Source organism: Plecotus auritus (genome assembly GCF_963455305.1).
Source record: "Plecotus auritus genome assembly, chromosome: 6".
Lineage (NCBI taxonomy): Eukaryota > Metazoa > Chordata > Mammalia > Chiroptera > Vespertilionidae > Plecotus > Plecotus auritus.
Genome location: NC_137773.1, coordinates 67,812,021 through 67,829,922, shown reverse-complemented (window position 1 = coordinate 67,829,922; position 17,902 = coordinate 67,812,021). Strand labels below are relative to the sequence as shown.

Sequence of the window (17,902 nt, the reverse complement as noted above, 5' to 3'; positions counted from 1 at the left end):
TTCTATGTTTTAAATATCATAGATAGCTTGGATAATAAATAAAAAATATAGAGAAAATTATTAATCCCAACAAAAAATTTAATAGGGAATAAAATCACTCATTTTGTTTAAATAATTATTTTACATAGTGCTGGGTACATAACTACTTGTTGATGTTGATACATGTAACTTTGTTACAGAAAAATTGATATAATAAACATTTTAATATTTTAAACTAGATTTGTTCTTGTTTCTTTTGGATACAAAAGATTTACTTAAAACAGTTAAAAAGTTGTTTTTTTGCTCTGTGTTAAGGCCACAGAGAGTGAGGCTGGTGATATGGACCTGAGTGGGTTGCCAGAAACAGCAGTGGATTCTGAGGATGACGATGATGAAGAAGACATTGAAAGGGCATCGGATCCTCTGATGAGCAGGGACATTGTGCGAGACTGCCTGGAGAAGGACCCCATTGACAGGACAGATGATGACATTGGTAAGTTTGGAAGAGAAAATGAATCTGAGAGCAATGTAAAGTCTTTAGAAGTAAAATTATCCGATAGAACAGAACCCAAGAATAGCAGGCTTGAAAAGCCATTAATTTTATCCATTTCCTTGTGTCAACAGTAGCATTTCTTGAAAACATTTTTGTAATCAATTTTGCTCAATTTCTTTAAGAATCTACAAATTGCCAAAACCGGTTTGGCTCAGTGGATAGAGTGTCGGCCTGCGGACTGAAGGGTCCCGGGTTCGATTCTGGTCAAGGGCATGTACCGTGGTTGCGGGCACATCCCCAGTGGGAGGTGTGCAGGAGGCAGCTGATCGATGTCTCTCTCTCATTGATGTTTCTAGCTCTCTATCCCTCTCCCTTCCTCTCTGTAAAATATCAATAAAATATATTAAAAAAAAAATAGAATCTACAAATAATAATTCTTTAGCCTTATCATTTGCTGTTACTGGTGTTAAATCTAGCTCATCTTCCAGTATTTAGTTAAAACAGGCATCTTTCATATGAACTACAAACATCTGGATAATTGGTATTTTCTCTAAATGCCTCTCTTCCTATCCACACAAGAAAAGAAGGGATGGTGTATAGTTGGGGGGGAAAAGGGGGTTTATTGAATCAAATTAAATTGCTAATATTTTATCATATTTTTAAAACTGCCCAGAATTACAATGTTCTCTTTGGGTTTCCCTAGATTCTTAGGTGTACCTTCGTTTCATTACTTTGAAGGAAGGGACTTTATTCATTTTTAGTCTCCCAACTCATAATTTGTAGGTAGCCAATGATTGAATGATTATTAATTTAATCTTTTGAGGCCTTGACACATTAAGGTAGATAAAAGGACTTCGGTCCCTTTCAAAGAATTTCTTTTTCCCCCATCATGTACCACCAAAAACTCCATAGATTTAAAAAAACAACAACAACATTAATATTGTTTCTTACATAAAATTAAGCCAAAGCAAATAAGGTAAGCTAATTTTCTGAATTGACTTCAGTTTCTGATCTTATAAGTTGATTATTTGGTTTTCCACTGTGTCATATTTACTAGGAAAAAAGTTTTTTAAAATGGCTAATATTTGTCATAAACAGCAATATTCCCTTCCATTAATGAATCTTTGATAGTCTTAAAAACTCTTAGATGCCATCGGGTTAACCATTTATTTGTTTTTTGTTTTTCAACTGAGCCTGAAGAATTATGGACATTTTCTATCATTAGATATTTTCTTCCTCCTTTATTATTTATCCTTAGTATATGTGATGCACACCTATTTTCCATCATGTTGTATTTTTTTAATGTTAGTCACTACTCATATATCACAAATTGATTTTATGATCTACTAATGGAGTAGGAATCTGCCAAAAAGCAAGAAAAATGTCTGTGCAAGACACTTAAATCATTATAGCAAGTATTAGTGATTATATTTAATACTTCATATTCAGATACTTCAAATTGTTCCATCATACTTGTGTTGGTAATTTGACTTTTATTATTGTCTAAACATTATATTAAGTTGAAAATATTTCTGGCGACTTCCAGTCTCATTTTTTTCTTAAGACCATGAATCTTTGGCTTTTACTCAGGGAAAGGAAAGAGTAAAATGGGCCCTAGCCGGTTTGGCTCAGTGGATAGAGCGTCAGCCTGAGGATTGAAGGGTCCCGGGTTTGATTCTGGTCAAGGGCACATGCCTGGGTTGCAGGCTTGATCCCCAGTAGGGGTCATGCAGGAAGCAGCCAGTCAATGATTCTCTCTCATCATTGATGTTTCTATCTCTCTCTCCCTCTCCCTTCCTCTCTGAAATCAATAAAAATATATATTTTTAAAATGGGTGGTCTATAGGTGATACTTTCATACCTTATGATGAGGAGTTGGGGGTGGGAGCTGAAGAGACAGAGGCTGGAAACAGCAGAGCTATAATGTGTTAGTCAGGGGACCACGACTTGTTCATTTGCCTTTATGTTTTAAACCAGGAGGTCAGTGTATTTGTAAAACAATGATCCCTACCTCGCACATGTAATAAATATGGGTCATCTCTTACAGTGGTTTCAAAATTGCTTTATTGCTGTCCCCAGGAATAAATAACACAAACACACCTACTCATCCTTTCTGTAAGTTATGTGCTTTAATGCTCTTTCTTCTTCATTTAAAAAAAAAAAACAACAGCCGGTTGCAACAGTAAAATAAATTCTTGACTCATCAGTCAGTCTGGGTCAAGTTGAAGAACACTGTCCTATTGGACAGAGTCCCTGGGTACCACCTATGATTATTATGCGCCTGATTACCAAAGCTACACTATGTAATGAAAAGTCTTACACAGGAGGGATGACGTAGGGTCTCATCAGAGCAGACATTACCCAGCTGAACTAGAGAAAATCACCCAGTCTGACCTTCCAGAAATGTAATATACATGTATATGTATGTATAATATACATTCACATGTAGAATATATCTTTCTATTCTACATTGTTTTTGCAGTTAACAAACTATATACAACAACATAAAATTTGTCATAAGATAGAAGGAATATTCAAGGGGAGGATTTCATTATGTGGGGGAAAAAATATCGTGGAATTTTTACTTAGCTAAAAATTTGAAAGATAAGAATATAATAAAGACATTAGTAGCTATTTTCATTTATTAAATACTAGAGGCCCGAAGCACGAAAATTTGTGCAAGAGTAGGCCTTCCATCCCCCAGCTGCTGGCACTGGCTTCCCTCCAGCACCCGGGACCCAGGCTGCCAGGACCCGGGCTTCCCTCCTCCAGCTGCCAGCAGGCACCTGAGACCCGGGCAGGCTTCCCTCAGGCCACCCACGGGCACCCAGGACCCGGGCTGGCTTCCCTCCTGCCCTGGCTTTGTCAGGAAGGACATCTGAATGACATCCGGAAGACATCCAGTCTAAATAGTGTATTACCCTTTTATTATTACAGATTTACTCTGTGTTAAAGACTTAACCTTTATTGCATTTGATCCTCACAAGTGTCCAATAAAGACATGTATATTATTTTTTAACAAATGAGAGAAATATGCCTTAATGGAATTACATAAATTTTCCCAAAATAATATAACTAGTAAGTATTCAAATGATGTCTGACACACACCTTCTGTTCTTCATCACTACCTGTGATGTCCAGCGTGAACTCTTGAGGCAAATGGTCCTGAATCATGTTACTGCCACCACCTAATTATATGGCTTTGAGTCTCTGTTTCCTCCCTCTAAGATTTTTAAAAAACACAAGCCTGGCTGGTATGGCTCAGTGGTTGAGCATGGTCCTATGAACCAGGAGATCACTTTTCGATTCCCTGCACATGCCCTGATTGCAGGCTGGGTCCCCAGTGTGGGGCATGCAGGAGGCAGCCGATCAAGGATTCTCTCTCATCATTGATGTTTCCATCTCTCCCTCTTCCTTCCTCTCTCTGAAATCAATAAAAATATATTTTAAAAAACAATAACAATAAAAACAGCAACAATCATGTACCTCATAGAGCCATATTGAAGAGTAAGGAAAGAATTTAGTAATTAGTAAAGCTGCCTAATAATACAGAAAATTAAAAATTGAGACCACAGGACTTGAAAAGACTTTGAAGTCATCATCTCATCAATAGCTAGACTCATGCTCTTCCAAAGTATCGCCAATTGAGTGATCAAACGTGTCTTTCTTTTTTGTCCATCTGTGGGATAAGGAATAATATATTGTCACTTACATGTTACAATATAAAGTTTTAATTGACCAGTTTTTATAGATTTGTCTGATCCATTGAAAACACCCTTCCTTGGTTTCTAAATCCTGGAATATCTTTAGATTGAAGGTAGCTATTTCTGCTCACTGTTTTGGGCATCCACTTGCCCAAAAGGCACTGGAGTGGACTGAAATGGACTTCAATGGCTTTCAGAGAATTCTCAGAGCTCTATTTCATTTCAGCTTATCATTTCACCCCTTAATAAGCCTTAATAAAATCACAGCTCATTTTCAATAGAAATTTCTCATTTGAAGTTTATTAATTTATTCATTCCCATTAGAATTTGAATTACAGTGTATACTATTGCTCCTGACACAACAAGGAAATGACACTATTTTCATAATGACAGAAATCTTTGTAGACCTGCAAGAAAGCCAACTTGTACTAAAGATACTTAAAGTAATTACATTTTTCAATGGGTCGAATCTTAGGGCATTTAAAAATAAAGAACCCTAGAGCATTCTTTTTGATTGCTTGTTTAAAAAAAACAATGTAATTTTTACACTGAGTATCTTTCCTTTTCAGAACAACTCTTGGAATTTATGCACCAGTTGCCTGCTTTTGCCAATATGACGATGTCAGTGAGACGGGAACTCTGTGCTGTGATGGTATTTGCAGTGGTGGAAAGAGCTGGGACCATAGTGTTAAATGATGGTGAAGAGGTTAGTAAATATTTCTTCCACTTAAAAATTTTCTGTTTGAGGTTCTGTCAATACAGCAAATGAACAAAAAGCCAGTTACTTTTTCCCCCTTAAAAAGCAATAAACAAGTTTGAGTAAGTCAAGAGTTATGATACGCTCATTATTATGTCAAAGTAGTCCAAATCCATTGTTTTATTTTCAGTTATTTACAATATTTCAAATGATACCGATAAAGATATTGTTATGTGTTAACTTTACAGATGTTACAACTTAAATGTTTATAATATGCCTTTTGTCAGAAGAAACTAATGTTCTTATTCAAGCAGTGGTGATCACTTTTTCTTATTTACTACTTGTGTTTGGGGAACAGAAGAAATTTTCCCCTTGTGTCTTTTTTTTTTTTTTTTTTTTTAATGTATTTTTATTTATTTCAGAGAGGAAGGGAGAGAGAGAGAGAGAGAGAAACATCAGTGATGAGAGAGAATCATTGATTGACTGCCTCCTGCACGGCCCCTTACTGGGGATCGAGCCCACAACCTGGGCATGTGCCCTTGTCCAGAATGGAACCTGTCAGCCCACAGACAGACGTTCTATCCACTGAGCCAAACCGGCTAAGGCCCCTTATGTCTTTTTAGAGAATAATATGCAAAGTCATATTGAGAGAGCAGAATGACATACACCCTGTGCTAGATATAAAAATACGTACTACATACATGGCTATGCTTTGTTCCTTGTTCTGTGAATTTGGTAAACCGTTAACTTTACTTATTTGTTCCATCTTTAGAATGAAAAGTCTGCTAAATCATGTGTAGGGAGTATTCTGTCTTTTACAACTGCATGATCATGATGTTATTTTCTGTTTTATATTTATTTTTTGAATTAGCTGGATTCCTGGTCAGTGATTCTCAATGGTTCTGTAGAAGTGACTTACCCAGATGGCAAAGCAGAAATATTATGTATGGGAAATAGTTTTGGTGTCTCTCCCACCATGGACAAAGAATATATGAAAGGAGTAATGAGAACAAAGGTGGATGATTGCCAGGTATAAAATATCGTTTTTTAAAAGTTTATTTTATGCTTAATAAAGAACATATATCTGTAGTTGTGGTAAGACTTTTTTGCCTAAATAAATAGGTCAGCTTTTAGATTTATAAGTAAGATTTTAAAGTAGAACTAATAATTTTAGTGTTATCCTGCCCCAGGAAATTAAAAATAAATCTCTCTGAAAAGTTATTTGAACTACACAAAAACTAAGTGTTCTAGAAATATGTTCTCTTAAAAAGAGTGTTCTATACAGATGGTATTTTTAAATTTTCCATTAATAATTGATAATCTATTCAATTCATCAAAATATATGGGAGTAAAACTCACATACTAAAAATAAATTGTATAAATAGATTAATAAAGATGATCTGGTACAGTTATACAGTGTTATTATTTAATATAAACAAGATAAGGAATTAATTTTAGAAGTGATAATCTTAGTATGACTCAGTAGAAAGACTTGCTAGTAAAAAATAATTGCTGACATAAGGAAAATACTTAATAGCTAACATGTCAGTGCTGAGACTATGTTAATACTCATTATTTAAAAACATTTAATTAAAGACTAGAGAAAATATTGAGACCAAATTTGAAAATTAATTTGATTAATATAAATTGTGATGTCATGTGCCCAAGAGAAAATAATACTGTGACATAAACTGCCATTGGCCTTTTATAAGCAAAATCTTGTTTGGGTTTTTATTTTATATCATAGTGCCAAGATCATAACACATACTTTTATGTGTCAACAGCTGTCTAAAAGTATAAACCTCACCAAAACAATTCACAAATTGAATTTATTATACCAGTTAAAATTGTTTTACCTGAATTTCTCACTAGATCTCTAAACTTCTTAAAGCAAAAATAAATCTAATAAAAATGTAGATAAATGTTTTCATCTTAAATTTCTTTTTAGATATCAGCTTTGTATGCCCATATTAGAAATTCATTTTGGGATTTTTTCTTTTTTTATGGCATTTTAGTTTGCTGAAGAAATGCCCAAACTAGAAGCAATGTTCTCTCTCACTTTCCTGCATGTGAATGAGGAAGCTTGAAGCTCAGTTGTCACTGGCATGCATCCTAGAGTCATGAGGAACTTGCTTTAGATTGAAGTCCAAACTTTAGATAGAGAGACCAAAAGAGCCTGAGTCCTTCATAATATACACTGAGTGGCCAGATTATTATGATCTCTGAATGCATAATAATCTGGACACTCAGTATATATATATATATATATATATTAGAGGCTCGGTGCATGAATTCGTGCATGGATGGGGTCTGGCCAGCCTGGACAGGGGGAGGAGACATGGGTGGTTGGCCTGCCTGCCTGCTGGTCAAACTCCTGGTGGAGGGGACAATTTGTATATTAGCCTTTTATTATATAGGCTATACACTGAGTGGCCAGATTATTATGCGTTCAGAGATCATAATAATCTGGCCACTCCGTGTATTTGGTTCATTGAGTCAGTCAGTGCTAAGCCCACCCTTAGCTTTGGATTTAATGCAGATGTGAATCCTTATGCATAAGTTTGAATCACATATTCTGATAGTTGCAGACAAAAGCATATGGAATAAACTGGAGAATGTCATTTATATCTCTAAAGCAAAAAAATAAAAAATGCCCAAACTGTCCAGACATTGAGAATTTTAAATCAAACTTATTTTAATTTTCTTAGTCATGAAGATTAATTTTAGTACATTTCTCTTCAAAATACATTTTTTTTTCTCTGCCTACTTAGTGATTTTAACTCAGGAATATATTTCTTTTTTAGGAGATGAATGAGAAAATGATAGAATTATGTTCTCTAAAACTAAGTATAAGAAAGAACATGGTTATTTGGAGATAGGGGAAACGATTTTTCTTCCCTGTAAAAGTTTTAAAAAATAAAAATATTTTTGAGACCAAAAGTTAAGCACCATATATGGGGTTAGTGTAATGGAAATGGGTTTTTTAAAAGGAATTTTAAAAAATGAATAAACTATGTATAATTACTTACAAGGAAAGCCTATATCTTTTGAATTTTAACTTTTGATTCTAAAGTCTTAATAGAAAAATTAGTGATATCATCCAACTCAGTGGAAAAAACAGTTTTGTAATATGCTATTTCTTGAATGTGAACTGCTCCTGCAACTTAAAAAAAAAGGAAAATATAGAAAAGTATATTAAAAAATGAAAGTCAGTTATAATTTGTATTGCTTACAAATAATTAACATTTTGTTATATTTCCTTCTAAGATCTTGATAAGCATATACAATTTTTCTAAATTGGCAAGCATGTAATTATGGGACTTTGGGTAAATTAGCAGCTGATGCTACAGTTGTGTCCTCGTCTGTACAACGGAGATAATCGTAGTGCCTTCTTTATGGGATGATTTGGAAGATAAATTGAGGAAGTCCTGTAAGGTTACTGCAAAATACTGAGAAGGAGGATGCCAGTATAAATATTACAATATTTGGTTTTTCACCTTAAAAATATTTAATGTAGTATCATGAACATTAATCCAGAACTCTAAATGTCCTATGAAAATATGATTTTGGATGGCTTTCATATTTTATCTTATGTATGCTGTAATTTAACCATCCCCCTTTTTTCCCATCTTTTCAATTAAAAGAGAAAAAGAAATGTTCATGTTTTTTATCCCAAAATTATTTCTTAAATAAGAATAAATCATTCAAAATTCAGATGCAACTGTGGCCTTGGTTAATTTGTGTTATAAGTGATTTCTATAATTCGTTCTTAACTTTCCTTAAAACTGCAAAGAAATGTAAGTGCTTTGCCCTAAGCCCTGACATTTTATAAATATATATGTGTGTGTGTGTGTGTGTGTGTGTATAATGAGGGTCATGCAGGAGTAATGGCTTGGTGTGTATTGTTAACTTTTTCTTTAAGAGCAGGGATCACCCTTAACACCTGTTATAAGGAATAATGATTTGAGCTTAACAAGTATATGGCTTATTTTGTGGACCTTTTTTTTTTAATAGACTTTCTAAAATGATTTATCAATATAATTAGCAAATTTTAATTTCTATTTCACATATCCATGTATGGAATTTCAGTGTCTTTTTATTAAAACCATCTTTATTTTAAAATCTTGCTTTTAAGATTTTTTCAAACTTTTAAAACCCACTAAATGGTGATTATGTTTTTATGTCTATTCTCTTAAGATTCCACTCCCCTCCACTAATGCTTTTTTAATTGTCAAAGAAGAGGCATGAGAAAGGACTCCTAATTTTATCATCTGATTTTTAAAATTGTTAGTGTTTTTAATATAAACTGCACATAAATATTCTAAAAAATGAAACTTTTCTTGAGCAAGGAAGAACTACATTAAAAAGTAGAGAATTCTGATTAAGGTTCATTACTGCACTCATTAGAAAGTATGGGAAAGACATAGAAAAATGTCAGAGTTAAATAATTAAAACACTGAGTTATTAGTACTGCTAAGTCTCTTGCAAGCACTTTATCATTAACATGTGACTTATATTTTATTCTAGTTTGTCTGCATAGCCCAGCAAGATTATTGCCGTATTCTCAACCAAGTAGAGAAGAACATGCAAAAAGTGGAGGAAGAAGGAGAAATTGTTATGGTGAAAGAACACCGAGAACTTGATCGAACTGGAACAAGAAAGGGACACATCGTCATCAAGGTAAGACAAATATGGTTCTATTTTATTGGCAATATCAGGTGTGACAACTTTAGATTCCTCCACCCAATTTTTAGGCATAGTTTTTCTTAAAAGTTAATACTTGTAAAAAGTCTTTATATTTCCTGATGAACAGCAGTTTTATTAATATATGTCACTACCCAGTTTGTTTTATATTGAAGATTTGAACATTTCAGGGTACTGTACCGATGCTGTTTCTGCGGAATAGTGACTAAACCTTTTGTTTGTTACAGGGTACCTCAGAAAGATTAACAATGCATTTGGTGGAAGAGCATTCGGTGGTGGATCCAACGTTCATAGAAGACTTCCTATTGACCTATAGGACTTTTCTTTCTAGCCCAATGGAAGTGGGCAAAAAGTTATTGGAGTGGTTTAATGACCCGAGCCTCAGGGATAAGGTTGGAAAATATATTCTAGTTTGACTTTTAAGTATGAAATATTCATATATAAACAAGTATACTTTAGTATATTTGTCATGCCAATGACGTTCAAATTATTTTAATGGATTAAGAGAGTGTACTTTTTAAGCAAAAGTGATACAAATGTTAGTTCTTATTATATGTTGTGAGGTTCAGTCCTAGAAATTACCTTTTTTTATGCAAATGTTAGTAAATTATTGACAAATGTTTAAAGTTTAGTTCTTTTAGAACAACCCCCAAACATCTGAGTTCCATAGGAATATGTATCATCTAGGTAGAGGGTCAGTGTATACCAGATAAAAGAAAAGTTACAGTTTTTAAATTGGCACCATAGCAGCATTGCATGACCACCATTGCTGGCTGGTAGGTCTCAGTAATAAAATTCTAAACAGCCCCTCTTCAGCTTCTCTTGCGAGCTGTGTCAGGCTAGATTGGATGGTAAACTACATACTCTCATGAAGTTTGAGAGTTAATTATAGTCTGTACTTCTCCTTTCCATGTGCAGTCTGATTTACATGAGACAGACTTGGGAGAGGCAGGGTGGGAAAAGCCCAAGCGCTAGTGCTGGTCCCGCTCCTCACTGGCTGTGTGGCCTTAGGGAAATCATTTGGACAGTATGGCTTTTCGGTTCATATTCTGAGAGTCACAGGCCTAGGTCTCAGCCAGGCTCTTCAGCCATAAAAACTTGATTTGAGTAGTATTGCCTCTGTCATTTACCTTATATGCCATATCACCCTCCTGACACTCATTTATTTACTTGTAAAATGAATAATCAACATCCATTTGGGACTGTTGTGAAAATGAATAATAGAAAATAAAGTTCTTTATGTAGTACCTTGCTCAGAGCCAGCACATCCTAAAGGTTGCTTGCTGTTGGTGGTAGTTTTCATTCTATGATTTATGAATCTCGTTTTTCTAATGTGTAATATGGCTAGTGGACTTTCAAGTTGCCTTCTCAGCTGCAAAATTATAATTTTATAAGAAAGTCAAGAGTTAGATATCATTTTAAGGGAAATCATCTTAAATGTTTCCTACATTTGAAAAATTGGGCAGTAGTTATGGTAAATGACATAAAATTAATGTAAATATCAAGATTTGACTCATGAGTGATTAGGTTTATGCTATAATTTATCACAGTATGTTAACAATAAATAGTATTTTAAACTATGGTTAAAAATGAACTATATACCATCGTCTCTTTTTCTTTACTGGTAGAATAGCATGCTTAATTTTTTTCATTTTAAGAGGTTAATGTTTGAAAACAATCCTATAGAAAATTTATCTTTTATTCAAATTTAGAAATTAAACTCATATAAGAGAAAACAAGTAATTTTATATTTAAAGTTTGCAATTATACTCACTTCATTTAGTAAAATTTTAATGAGAATTTACTTTATGCCAAGCATTGTTATAAGTATTAAGGATGCCCTTAAAGCATAACATAAAGTTGTACTCATGGAACTTATAGTCTAATGAATATTACATAGTTCTTGCTGGGTATAAAAAAAAAAATCCATAACTGAGAGTGTATATATTGGCCTGTATGAAGGTGTTGGGCTGTGTGAAAACACATGTGTAGGGTGAGAAAAAGCTATTCATTTTTCCTGAAGAATTACGGGTGTTAAGAGGTTTCTAAATCTTAATGTTAACAAGTAACATGTAACTCCCTGTAACTCCCAGCTAGCTTTTTCCTTTTATAACTTGTTCCCTTGAAGATCTTTCTAGGCTTAATATTGTTCATTCCTTGTGTCTATTCTGCTCTCTACCTTTATTTTTTTTTTCTTTCTTCTTTATCTTGTATTCATTTATTTTGGTTTTACTATAGCTTTGTTTTTATGGTAATCTGTTGCAAATATATTTTGAGAGTAAGTAAGATGTAAGTTTATTACCATTCTTCAGAGTCAAGACCCTTCTTGGCAAAACAATCTAGAGTCAATATTCAGAGTATAAATTTTTAGAAGGTCATTTCTTTATGAATAAAATCATTGCTGAGGCTTTTTATACTTAGTTTATTTTCTTATTTGTTATTACTAGGTTGTTTGGATGTTTAATTTGAAATCACTTTAATTGCAAATTTATAGCACTGAATTTTTAGAAAACCTATTGAAAACAATTAATTTTTCAGGTTACACGGGTAGTATTATTGTGGGTAAATAATCACTTCAATGACTTTGAAGGAGATCCTGCGATGACTCGATTTCTAGAAGAATTTGAAAATAATCTGGAAAGAGAGGTAATAGTTGTGATTATTTTAAAAACCATCGGTTTTAAGACCGTTTTATCCAGCCTGTCTTTGAAACTACTCTTTCTGAACTCTTACAGAAAATGGGTGGACATCTAAGGCTGTTAAATATTGCATGTGCAGCTAAAGCAAAAAGGAGATTGATGACATTAACAAAACCATCCCGAGAAGCTCCTTTGCCTTTTATCTTACTTGGAGGCTCAGAGAAGGGATTTGGGATCTTTGTGGACAGTGTCGATTCAGGTAGCAAAGCAACTGAAGCTGGCTTGAAACGAGGGGATCAGGTATGATATTTCTAAATCCAGATTTCAAGGGTGAATATTGGTGTATTTTTTCCTTCAGTTTATTGGGATATTGATAATTAATTTTATAATTTTATGTTTAGATACTAGAAGTAAATGGTCAAAACTTTGAAAATATTCAGCTGTCAAAAGCCATGGAAATTCTTAGAAATAACACACATTTATCTATCACTGTGAAAACCAATTTATTTGGTAAGTATTTTTGTATACTTTCATTTTTCTCCTTTTGATCTTTATAAACTTAATCATAAAATTAAGTTTATAAGTTATATTTTAAACATTATAGGAATAAAAACATTTATAGTAAGATGCATAGATATATAATTAATTATGTAAGTATGTAATTAGACCTAAATCAGAATCTACTGATGTGATGACCATAAAAATTATGTTTTATCAATGTGTTTATTCATAAATGTTTTGAATACCTACACATTTAAATAATATACTACTTTAGCCCTCGGTTGGTTGGGCATCGTCCCATGTACCAAAAGTTTGCTGGTTCAATTCCCAGTCAAGGCACATGCCTGGGTTTCAGGCTTGATTCCCTGATAGGGGCATGCAGGAGGCAAGCGATCAATGTTGCTCCCACACATAGATGTTTCTCTCTCTTTCCCTTCCCCTTCCTCTCTCTCTCAAAATCAATTTAAAAAATCTTTTTTTTAAAAAAAAGCTACTTTCTTTTAACTTATCCTGAGTGGGAATGATAGAGCAACATTATAAAGCAGATTCCTGTTGTCATTCATTCATTGGAGTAGAGTTTTCCTATAAGATTACAGTTTTGATAGCTGAAGTCTATACTACTCATCTATTTCCAAGTTCTACAGTTGCCTTTGAATTGCTCCAATTTCTTATAATGGGTGTTCTGTGGTGTTTATTTCCATTTTAGTATTTAAAGAACTTCTGACAAGATTGTCAGAAGAGAAAAGAAATGGTGCCCCTCACCTTCCTAAAATTGGAGACATCAAAAAGGCCAGTCGCTACTCCATTCCAGATCTTGCTGTAGATGTGGAACAGGTGATAGGACTTGAAAAGGTAAATAAAAAAAGTAAAGCCAATACCGTTGGAGGAAGGAACAAGCTAAAGAAGATACTCGACAAGACTCGGATCAGTATCTTGCCACAGAAACCATATAAGTAAGTGTCTGTGTAAATTTTGTGTCCATTATTTTTTGTTATAATAATATGCAATGGTAATGATGTAATTAATATTTGCACGAATCTAAAAAAGGTTTTAAGCTTTTACGCCTAAGCTATCTTAGAAGAAATCTTGAACGATCAAGTTTGTTTTAATAATGTTTTTGCCATTTACTTGCCCATCCCAATCTTCATTAGAGAGAGCTATAGCACTTCCTCATTTGCACTATTTTTTTTATTTCTCATTTAGTCTTTAAAAATATAATGTTGCATTTGCTCCCATATTCTCTATAATTGGGAAATGGGTGTGTTTTTTTTTGCTACCATTTCTTTGTTTCTGAGTGTCTTCTCTACCATCAGCATCTGCTCTTTGCCAACCAAATCTTTGCTTCTTCCCATTGCTACTATTCATCCTTGCCATTCTCTTCTTTCCTTTCTTTTCTGTTTGCAGTTATTTAACTGTTGCCAGTATATCACCAACCAAACACAGAATCCCTTTCTTCTTCCCAATGTTCTCTACAGTCAGAATGTCAGGTGTATCTTGAATTTCTCAAATCTCTTCTTGGCTGTTTATTCATGCCAGGAGCTCAGACTAGACAAAGCTGTTGGTTTCACTTTTTTTTTTTTTTTTTTTAGCTTTGCTTGTTTACTTGGTTATTTCTTCATTTTAGCTTCTTCTCAGTCTAAGGATGTTTTATATAACTGTTACCATCAATCAAAAAGTTTTTAATGTTAAATAACATTGGTGCACCAAATTATTTATTATATATTCCTCAAACTACAATGGTATAAGAGATAACTTAAAAACATGTTCTTTTCTTTCCTTTATAATTAAAGGAGCAGTAGTTACAGAAACTTAGGGCTATATCAAGCATTTCTATTTTTAAATTCCATTTCAGTTAAAATTTTCATCCACAGATTAAAGATATGGTCCAGAATATACTTTTGATGGGTTGAGTGTCAAACTTGTATTGTCCCCATTGAATTATAATGATTGATGTTTTTGTATCAGCTACAAAAGACTTCTGTAATAGAGTCTTAAGGATAAGCAGTGAGTAAGATGGTTTTATATATAGACTTGAGAGTGTATTTATATTGAGTAAGTTTCCAAGTGGCCATGGTTTAGGTCTGCGTTACAGAAAACAGAAGTCGATTTTGAAAGTGACCCTTCTTGATTAAGCACAGAAAGGCATGCATATAAAGACTAAAAGTATTAATGTTTTGTGAAACATTCAACACTTCACATTGTTAGTAGAATTATTGGCAGCACAATAATAATAAAAGACCTCAGAGTAATCTTTGACCATGAGTTAAATATGAACCTGAAAAAAAATCAAAAGTCAGTGTGACCCTGGCAAGTATTAATAGAAATGTGACATGTAGCCGAGACCAGTTTGGCTCAGTGGATGGAGCATCGGCCTGAGGACTGAGGGGTCCCGGGTTCGATTCCGGTCAAGGGCATGTGCCTTGGTTGCGGGCACGTCCCCAGTGGGAGGTGTGCAGGAGGCAGCTGATCGATGTTTCTCTCTAATCGATGTTTCTAGCTCTCTATCCCTCTCCCTTCCTCTCTGTAAAAAATCAATAAAATATATTAAAAAAAAAAGAAAGAAAGAAATGTGACATGTAAGAACTGGGATGCAATCCATTCACAGTATAGGATGTTAACAAGGTACACAGTATGAAAATACTGTGTATAATTTTGTTCTCTGTGAACTTAGAAAGGTACTCAAAAGCTAGAGAAGGGGAAAGAAAGACAATAATGAGAGGTACTGAATTTAGAACACTGAGGAAGCATCTTGGTTTGCAGTTTTTAAAAAAGTATGAATCATTTATGTATTTTATTACGTAAAAATTATTTGCTATAATTTATATTGCAATGCAGTAGAAAGAAATAATTATATTTTTATTTTTTATTTATTTATTTATTTATTTTTCTTTTTTTTCAAATTTTTATTAAGGTATTATATGTGTACATATCTTACCATTGCCCCCCCACCCCCTCCCCACCCCCATACATGCCCTCACCCCCCAATGTTTTGCATCCGTTGGTTACTCTTATATACATGCATATAAGTCCTTCAGTTGATCTCTTATTTCCCCCACTTCTCCCTAACCTTACCACTGTAATTTGACAGTCTGTTTGATGCTTTACTGCCTCTGTAACTATCTTTTTGTTCATCAGTTTATAATGTTTTTCATTATACCCAAATGAGTGGGATCATGTGGTATTTTTCTTTCATTGACTGGCTTATTTCACTTAGCATAATGTTCTCTAATTCCATCCAAGTGCCTACAAATGGTAGTAATTCCTTCTTTTTTACGGCAGCATAGTATTCCATTGTGTAGATGTACCATAGTTTTCTGATCCAGTCATCTGCTGATGGGCACCTAGGCTGTTTCCAAATCTTAGCTATTGTAAATTGTGCTGCTATGAACATAGGGGTGCATATATCCTTTCTGATTGGTGTTTCTGGTTTCTTAGGATATATTCCTAGGAGTGGGATTACTGGGTCAAATGGGAGTTCCATTTTAAATAATTATATTTTTAAAAACACTCAGTAAAATGTAGGATCTATATATTGGTCTGATAGACTTGATTTAATACTGGTTACTACTAAAACTTTTCTCTCCTAGAAACCAGCATGTGTTTGCAAAGATTTTTTTGTTTTTTACAAAGGCACTAAACTAGTCAATTAGAGAAATCTTCTAGATATGTCATTTTGTTTTGTTTTTTCCCCCCCTCTCTCTCAAACATTATAAATATTATGGAAACTAAGATGCTGAATGATGGCGGACTGCCAAGGATAGGCATGAGACTGATGTAAATAGAGGGGAAAGGAAGGGATGAGGCAAGAGGATTGTAGGATTCAGAACTGTTTGTCAGGAAAGTAGAGAGATACTGATGAACCCAGAGAAAAAAGGGAGTAAGTCAATAGTCTAAAATCAACGAAGGCCAAAAACCAATTCAGTAACAGTGACAGAGTTGGAATGTTGAACAATAAGAAGATGTGTTCAAAGACATTTCTGAATTATCTTGAATATAAAGTAGTTTCAATCCTGGAGCATCCCCATGTCTGTGGATAATAGAGATACAGGCAAGAGGAGAGAGTTAGATCATACTAGGTGTTAAAATGCTGAAGGAAACATTTCTTAAGAGGGCATCTCTTCTGGGTGTGCCTGGAGTATACTAATATTTACAGCCAATTGTGCCAGGGGTGGCCCAGTCAGCTATATCTTTGGCCTGAGCCCATAGTAGTTATCTCAGCTCATGTATTACATCTAATATTTTTGGCAGTAAAAATTGGCTTGTAGGGTTGAATATTAAAACTTGACTAACAATGTAAAAGTTCGAGTGTTTCACAGAACATTAACACTTTTAGTCTTTATGTGCATGCTTCTGTGTGCTTAATAAATAGAAATTTTGGCATGGAGTTACCTATAAATTTGAAAGAACTTACACTAAAATTGTCTTTAATTTTTTTTTCAACAGAAAGCTCTTGTCCTTGCTTATTTACCTTTATAATGTCTATTTTACCAAGGGGGAGGGAGGGAGGGAGAGAAGGAAGGAGGGAGGAAGGGAGGGAGGGAGGGAATGCTACGGGGTATCTTTTTAGCAGAACCATTAAAAATAGTTGGTATTATGGTCAAGCTCTAATGTCTGAAAACCTAACTGATTCTAATTGCCTTAATTTTATTTATGACATTCCAACCTTAATATAATTTTCTTTTTTCTTCTTTCAAGATATTTATAGAAACTAGATAGAGCTCTAACCATTTGCTTGTGATATAGTTGTTTTTTGTGTGTGCATGCATATTGTTGTATTTTGATGTTTTAAAAACAGTTGACTCTTCAAATCTAGAAATATTCTTTATTATTAAATCATGTTTCAAATCTTTGTTTCTAAAGTTGTCCACTGTAGCAGGTATTCTATAAATGGAAATAAATATGTAGCTACCCATAAGCAGTATTTCTCTGGGAACTTAAATGTGTAACTAGAAAATTTGAGTAGAGAATTAAAAGTGAGTCACTGGATTTTCATTGCCTCTTCGATGCCAAGAAATGTCACTCTGCACCACTGCTTTCTTATGCTCTGTGCAATTAAGAAATAATGTCTGTGTCAGGGTTCATTTACATTTGACTCCGTAGTAATCTCATTTCTCTGAAACACTGAAGAATGAAATTGGGACAGTTTGGATTTTTTCCCCTCTATTCATTTCACTCAGTTTCTTCA

The 17,902-nt window shown here is 33.9% G+C and overlaps 1 protein-coding gene across 10 annotated transcripts in view; it reads left to right on the top strand.

The window, feature by feature from the left end:
* Positions 1 to 17,902, top strand: part of RAPGEF2 (Rap guanine nucleotide exchange factor 2) — a 249,033-nt gene that overhangs the window by 209,648 nt on the left and 21,483 nt on the right. For all 10 annotated transcript variants that reach the window (XM_080673715.1, XM_080673711.1, XM_080673714.1 and 7 more), the window contains 9 exons: positions 295 to 472; positions 4,746 to 4,882; positions 5,745 to 5,903; positions 9,401 to 9,553; positions 9,805 to 9,969; positions 12,116 to 12,223; positions 12,313 to 12,516; positions 12,618 to 12,726; positions 13,424 to 13,670. In XM_080673715.1, the coding sequence (XP_080529841.1) occupies positions 295 to 472; positions 4,746 to 4,882; positions 5,745 to 5,903; positions 9,401 to 9,553; positions 9,805 to 9,969; positions 12,116 to 12,223; positions 12,313 to 12,516; positions 12,618 to 12,726; positions 13,424 to 13,670 (1,460 nt within the window). The remainder of the gene's footprint in view (positions 1 to 294; positions 473 to 4,745; positions 4,883 to 5,744; positions 5,904 to 9,400; positions 9,554 to 9,804; positions 9,970 to 12,115; positions 12,224 to 12,312; positions 12,517 to 12,617; positions 12,727 to 13,423; positions 13,671 to 17,902) is intronic.